A 7,426-nucleotide genomic window follows, 5' to 3' on the forward strand; every position below is an offset into this window, starting at 1 on the left:
AGAGAAAAGAGAAGAAAGTGACTTTTGTTTCTTTTCTTTAAATTTTAAGCTCTATTTATTTAATACATGAATTATGTATAAAATAAGAGTTCTTATAGTCATTTTGCAATTATTAGGAGAGGCAAGTAAAAAACCTCAGGGGAAATTTTTGATATTATTCCTCGATAATAAGTTGGCATCTTGAAAAGCATCAAATTTTTTAGGATGAAAGGAGTATTTTTGAAACTTTAACAGATTAAGTGATATTAAAACAACACCAGGAAAGGTTTCTGAAGTTATACCAATTTTAACTATATATTAACTTTTTATGCACTGGAAGTATAATAATTTTTTACACTAACAATTATGAATGTATGTCATATATGCATAATTAATTTATGTTATGTCACATGATTCAAACTTGCAGGTGTAAGAAAAATTGTATGTTGAGATTGTATAACAAAATATGTATTTGATAAAATTAAAATCTGAAAATTGAAATAGGAAATCTAATCTGAAGTCTGAATCTATTAAATTATTGAATTATGAATTACTAAATCTGATACATTTTGAGCGTATATAACATTAAATAATAAATGAATAACTTATTACTTATTTTTAAGAGCAAATTTTGTCTAGAAAATTCAGTGACATTTAATTAATTCAAATTTTTAATTTTTAGTTATAAAATACATCTAAAATATTAAGATTTGAATTCATATATTTTAAGTATTGAATTGAGTTATCAAACAGGACTTTACTCATCTTATATTACTTCTGAGGACCAGAACAAACTATTATAATTTTCTTTTCTGAGTTTTTGTGGCGTCATTTGTTTCGAGTACAAAGAAACCATTGCTACGTCACAAATTGATTCGTGGCCGGTTGGCCCCAGCATTCACTGGCAAATGGCACCATTTCTACATTTAATTCCCAGCTATTTTTCCATACAACGGCTACCACACAAAATTCAAAACCCACAGAAAAGAAAAACGTTCAAAATTATCAAATACTCCCAAAGGCCGATCCTCTTCCCTCCCAATTAAAAATTTTGAAATACGAAAACAAGAAAAAAAAACCCCCAAAAAAGTTCAAACCGATTCAATCACGCCTTCTGCAGAATCCATCTCCGCCATGGAATCCGACGACCCAGAAAAATTCTTGGCCTTTCAACACCATCCGCCGAATTTCATAACACTCTCTCCATTTTCTCCTGCTTGTTATCCATCTCCCAGTCGCCGTCTTTCCAGCTGTTTTACGGAGCCGAGCAGGCCAGTACGGGCTGCAAGGCGGCTGGCTTGGGTGTCCCTCCAAGGCCGGCTTGTGGGCGCAGAAGAAGCCAGCTCGGCTAAAACTATAGCCGGAGAAAATGGCTCGTTGTTCAGCCGGAAAGAAGCTGTTGCCTGGGAACTCTTTAGCCCCATTCATAGGATTCTTATAGTTACTGTTATCGCCGTGGCCGTGGCAAATTCGAAGAGAAACAGACAGATTTTTCAGTTGAAAAAAGCTGTTGAATTAAGGGTTACTTATGAAAATTTTCAACTTTTTTTTATTTTATGTATTTAATAACTGATTAGTGAATGTACTGTTTTCAGTTATTAATCTTTTCTGGTTGGAGTAATTAAAGGATTTTGATCTGTTACTTGGATATTAATTTTTTTTTTGGCCGGAGTAATGATATGAATGGGCATTTAGGGATGTTAATTTGAGAAATTGCACAACAGACATTAGTGGGTCTATTCTAAGATTTAATGAAGTTAATTAATTTATAAGGAATTTTGGGTTTAAATTACCTTTATTAACTGTGCTTGATTAGTTCTTTTCATTAATTACATTCTTCAATGTATACGTTGATATTTGGTGTCTTAATAGTTGTTAATTGATGATTAAGAACGTTAATTGAGTGGAATCTGCCTTAAACATCACCATCTTGGACAGGATTTTCGAACTTTTTTTTTTTTGTTAACATATACCGCGTGGTGTGAAGAGAATCTCGTGGACCGATCTACCTAAGCATTTTCTTTATTGCAAATTATTGTTGAAAACTCAATTTTTTTCTCTTGTTTTCTCTGATGCTGGTATTGCGAGTGTACTATCTGGAGAAGATGATTTATATGCAATGGTAGACTTTTACTTCTGTTTGAATAGTAGTGTTAATATATCCTCTAAACAAATGTACAGGATCAAGTACTTCTGCGAATGCAAGAGAAGCTAGACAATTTATGTGAGCAGATCAACTTCTTTAAGGATCAGCCTGAGATTGCAACAGAGAAGAATGGGTGCCAATTATGCCAACAGCACAAGCATGAACCGACTAATTTAGCGGTAATACTTTTATCTGTACTTGTATTTGGATTTTATCTTACTGCTGTTTAAGTTTTGGATGCTACTGTTATATAAACCAGAATATGCAGGCTAATTATGAGTTTTTATATGGCAGGGTAACTCAGTAGTCAAGACATTGAAGAGGGATGAAATGCTAAAGTGCAAATGGGCGCCTACCATTGAGGCGGAACCAGAGGAGCGCCGCATGTCGGATTTGTCTGATTGGGGTTCTAGTGTTACTTCCTCTGTGGATCTACAGGTAACTGCACTTAAAGAGAATGCATTCCCTTGTTGAAACTGTCTAGCCTATAAGTGCAGGATGAGTAGAGAAAATGAACTTTGAATGGTAACTCTTGTGGTATAGCAGTCTAAAGTATGGCATTAACAGTTCTTTGTTTTTGTATCTTCGGTTCTATTTTACTTTGAGAAAACATATTAAACCACGTTGGCCAGAAACTTGAGTAGAATTGACCTCAATTTTTCATGTCGAATTATTGAAACCAAACCTGAAAGTTGGATGCATTGATAACTGGCAATCCATATTTTTCTCGCAGCTTTTGCTTTGATTGACTTCATTGCCGCCACATGAGCTTCCACTTAATTTCTTTAGAGATGCCTGAAGGAGTCACCACGATTTACTTTTCAACTTGTACTCTTCCACCTTTAGGTTTCGTGGTGGGTTGTTGTCCAAGTTGACTAGGGTAACCCTTCTACAACATTTAGAAGTGATCCATTTGAAAGGCATTCTGGATTTCATACTATTAACTTATCTGCTAAAGCTTGAAACCAGATCTGACCATATGATAAAGCAAGTCAATAAATCAAAAAGCATACCAGTCTAACCAGTAAAGCCAGCCATTAAGTTACTATTTGTACGAGTTTCTTAAAGCTAAAAAGCAATTTTTGTGCATTTTGAACTGGACCTTTCATGGTGTCAGCTGAATCTCCAGCTTATTCCTTTATGATATAAGGTTTTCTATTTAGAGAAGCCATACAGGAAATTAAGAAGACAGAAATGCCCAATAAGACATCGAATTACATGTAAGCGAGGGGAAAAAATAAGAAACATTCTGTGAGAGAAAATGTCTTGCTCTTCATTTTTTTCACATGAATAGAAGTTTAGATATTACAAATTTAATAATTGTACTCCTATTCGGAAACGTGATAGGTTATAGGATCAAGGTTCAAGTAAAACCCCTTCAAAGCCTTTTGATGATAATTTCTGTCCTTATCTTTAGGAAAAAACTAACATAACAAAGCAGTTTCCTGGTCAATCTTTCAGAAATTAGTCTTCTAAGCAAAAGCCAAAGGAAATTAACTAGGTTTTTCCAGATAATAAGAGTATTTGACCTGTCCAATCCCACCCCTCTCATTTCTCTTCTCCTGCAGGAAAGGTAGGTAGGAATATCTTCATTGAGATGTTATCTAGATTATTTTGAATAATTTGCTCATACTTTGGAATGTAGTATCTTGTTGATTGATTGGTTTGAGACCCTCAAATAGGACTTCAGTTTTGCTTTATAGGGCTTACATCTATATTGCAAATATGATTGTAAGATTTAGCTGCTGGTCCTCTCTTGACATGTCCAGTTCTCCATGCCTATGTGTTTTTTGTCTTTAAACAGGCTATAACACTCAATCCCATGTGTGCACGATTGTACTCAAATAGATTTATTGTGATCAAGGAAAATCTACTCATAATATCTACTTGGAAACAAAGTGCTTTTTAATTCTCTTTGCACAAACTGTAGCATTTTTAAGGCAGTAAACTCAAGATGACCATTAAATTGCCTTTGTTCATGTAATTGTATGGTTGTTTTCATGCATGTGATGAGCATTAATTTGGTTATTTTCAAAACCAGTTTTCTACTCGTCACTTCAACTTATACGAGGAAATGTTTTATTTCTTTTGGATATTCCCTCACTAAAGATTGTGAAAGCTTGATGATAATATTCGGGCCTGGAAGCTAGTGAATTAAACATTTTTGAAAATTATTGAATTTTTGATGTTTTCATGTGGTGCTTTCCTTTCAGTTGAACAGTTTCTCCATCGAACAAGATATCCACAAGTTGCAAAGAGAATGTGAAGAAAAGGATGTCACCATAAAGGAGCTGTCAACTGCCATCCACTCTGCTCAAGTTTTTGGCTCCAAGGTGTGGTTGCGTATGTTACTGATTGAATCATTGACTCAGACATAATTCATTTTTCCATATTTGGATTGAAAGTCATCTTTTTGTGTCTAACAGAGGATTACAGAGTTGGAAGATGTAATACGCCGGAAGAATATGATTACTACAAAACTCAAGAAGGACATCCTGGTTCTTGAGCAGAAGGTAAGAATGCTTTGTACTTTCACGCATAACAGTGCGTACCATTTATCCAGCAATTGACATTAATTATCAGGATTGCTGCTGGTCCTGTTTTTGAAAGGTGATATGTTTCAAAGGGTCTCTTTAGTTGAAAGGTGACATTTCAATAATAACTGTACCTAGTTGAATGTGCTAACATGATTCTTAGTACTTCCAGCATGAAATATTACAGTTTTCACTTCACTGCCAGCAAATCTTATACTTCGTTTGATGCTTGATAAACTTTTAACAGGTGGTAAACCTAACAAGAACTCGTAGACCCTCTTTCTCTGCGGTAGTCTCAAATGATCGTCAGCTTCCTGTCATGGCAGATAACGTCCTGTATGATATTGATAACACTACCAGCCCTTCATCCTCCGACTCTGATAGCTCCCCTGGAAATCAGCCTCAGTTTCCAAGACCTAAAAGCGGGGAAAACCCTGTTCAAAAAGCAGAGAGAGCTTTGAGAGGGATACCAAAATTGGAACAGGCTAAAGGCTCCACTCTCTCACCGAAACCAAACTATCACCACCAAAATTCTCAACCTGTTAGTCCACTGAAGGAAAAATCACTAAATCAACTAGCCAACGCAGACCCCAATTCAAGACGGAATGTGACTTCTTCTGTCAGTCAGCATCCTACGAGTAGGAGACGAGTTCTAGCCAGATCTAGGGATGCCTCCATACCGAAAAGATGGGTTTAGTAAGTGTTAATCCGTCCTTTCCTCTTCATTTCAACCCCTGTATATCCTTGTTATTCTTGAATGATATGTTGCAAGGATTATTGAACAGTTAAATGAGCTTTAATTGCCTTTTTGATCTATCCGAGACAACAAGATTTCGGCCACAATTCTAGGATTTCAATGTTGGAATTATGTAGTCAGGCATATAAGGCACCTCCATTTTCATTGGTTTTAACTAACTATATTGTCTTTCCTTCACTGCAAGAAAATCTTTTAGCACTCTATGTTCTAAATGAAACTTCTGTTTCTTTGCTCTTTCTAGGCCATGGTCGTGAGACATGATCCCCAGAACAGTTTCAGTATCATTTTTGTGAACGTGGATCCAGTTCCTCCTTAAGTTTTTGATGGTTATTTGCTTTCAAGGAGCTTCAATTGCAAAGTTATAGAAACTCGGACCTGCTAATGCAAGCATTGGGTCAAAATATGTTTAGGACTTGCAAGAATCTGTTTTGTTCTTCTAATACTCTGATATGTGATTTATGTACATCACCAATTTCAGTGCTTATGGAGTACTATTTGTGTCCTTTCTTGTCATTTCACTCAGCCATTTACTCACGCTTTTCTTTCTCCGCCTAAACGAGTAAATGAGTAATAGAAGGTAAACCAAGACTCAGTAGTTTCTTTGGTCAATTTGTTGTTCTCTGGCCATTTATCTCCCTAATGGATGATCAATCTGAGGTATTTGCCAGTTGATAGTTATTGGCAACAATAACTTGTACTCAAAATCCATCAAAATTTCGGGATGTATTTTAGAGTAATTTGAAAAATTGGCACTGCCCTATCCATTGCTCCACCAATCTTTTCCTTTTGTTTTACTGGGATAAATCAACACCCCTCCCCCCCCCCACAACCAAAAGAAAACACCACATAAAATCTCAAAAAAAAGTCATCAGTCAATTACATTCTCAGTCAACCTATGATAATGCTACTTATTCCTCATCAAAGGAATCTTGCGTTTAATGCTATTTATCATTATCTATGTATTTTTTTTCTCCAAAACGGTAACAAATCTTTCATTATCTATGTCAAGATAAGTATTTCTGAATGATGTAATGCATTACCAATAACTCGTTTGCCACCTCAATTGGGTCACAGTCCGATGGAACTTCAAAGGAATCTATGAGGTTTCAACTTCGGCGTGTGGAACTGCTAATGAAGCTTCCATGGAAAACAAATCAAAAGAATGATACTTGTCTATCCATGTGCAGTTGAAATGAAAAGAAATCAAAAGGGAAAAAGAAAAGGGGGAAGAAAGAATGTGACACATTCTAGACGGATTCAATTAAGGTATAATATCAAAAACCTCCCTAAGGATTTTGACAATTGCAGAGAGTTCCCCTCAAATTTTAAAAATTACATCTACCTCTCCTACTTTTATTGTTTATGTAAAAATGTAAGTTCAACTAGGGGTGGACATGGGTTAGGTATCCATTCCATGTTCCATTTGATTGATCCAACCTGCATCTTACTGGTCAACTATTTTCTAACCCTTACCCGCCCGCATATAAGCGGGTACCCAATTATCGGGTACTCAGTGAGATAGGATCGAATCAACGATACCTGTCCCACCCTACTTATCATTTAATTTTTTTAAAAAAATGATTTATACTAATTTAATTTTATATTTTACATATTCATCTAAGATTTAATAAATATTTTTCTCAAAAAATGTTTCTCACCAAGGAACAAACATTCAAATAGAATACAAGAAAAAGGAAAAAAATTAAAAGAATTCAAAATCAATAAAAATTTGAAATAAGTAGCACCTTTTTTTAATTATATATTCCGCATTAATTAAACTCTTTTATAAAAAACATAAAATCATAACCTCTATAAATGAATCTTGTAAACAAACTAGCCTCCCATATTTGTAATGTAATTTGTTCAATAAAATTGCTTATTTAGTTCTAAAAATATTATTTTATCATATGTGTATAAAAATAAAAAATAAAAAATATATATGCAGGGTGGGTCGAGCACCTGCAAGTTTTAATTATGTGACCCTAACCTGCCCTGCATCTAAGTGGGTAT

At 34.9% G+C, this 7,426-nt stretch overlaps 1 protein-coding gene across 1 annotated transcript; it reads left to right on the forward strand.

Annotated features, from left to right (window-relative positions):
- Positions 1-968: 968 nt before the first annotated feature.
- On the forward strand, positions 969-5,929 carry LOC113776350. The gene is made up of 7 exons (XM_027321487.1): positions 969-1,500; positions 2,161-2,304; positions 2,420-2,563; positions 4,339-4,458; positions 4,552-4,638; positions 4,907-5,355; positions 5,658-5,929. Coding segments are annotated over exons 1-7 (1,332 nt in total). The 5' UTR covers positions 969-1,113; the 3' UTR covers positions 5,659-5,929.
- Positions 5,930-7,426: the final 1,497 nt, after the last annotated feature.

The sequence above is a fragment of the Coffea eugenioides genome, chromosome 1 (assembly GCF_003713205.1).
Source record: "Coffea eugenioides isolate CCC68of chromosome 1, Ceug_1.0, whole genome shotgun sequence".
NCBI lineage: Eukaryota > Viridiplantae > Streptophyta > Magnoliopsida > Gentianales > Rubiaceae > Coffea > Coffea eugenioides.

What these genes read in the sequence shown, in the direction of transcription:
- LOC113776350 (XM_027321487.1), top strand. Translation starts at nt 1,114, where the DNA reads ATGGAATCCGACGACCCAGAAAAATTCTTGGCCTTTCAACACCATCCG. An exon ending in AAAAAGCTGTTGAATTAAGG is followed by an intron (nt 1,501 to 2,160) that starts GTTACTTATGAA and finishes ACAAATGTACAG; the next exon opens with GATCAAGTACTTCTGCGAAT. An exon ending in TCCTGGTTCTTGAGCAGAAG is followed by an intron (nt 4,639 to 4,906) that starts GTAAGAATGCTT and finishes AACTTTTAACAG; the next exon opens with GTGGTAAACCTAACAAGAAC.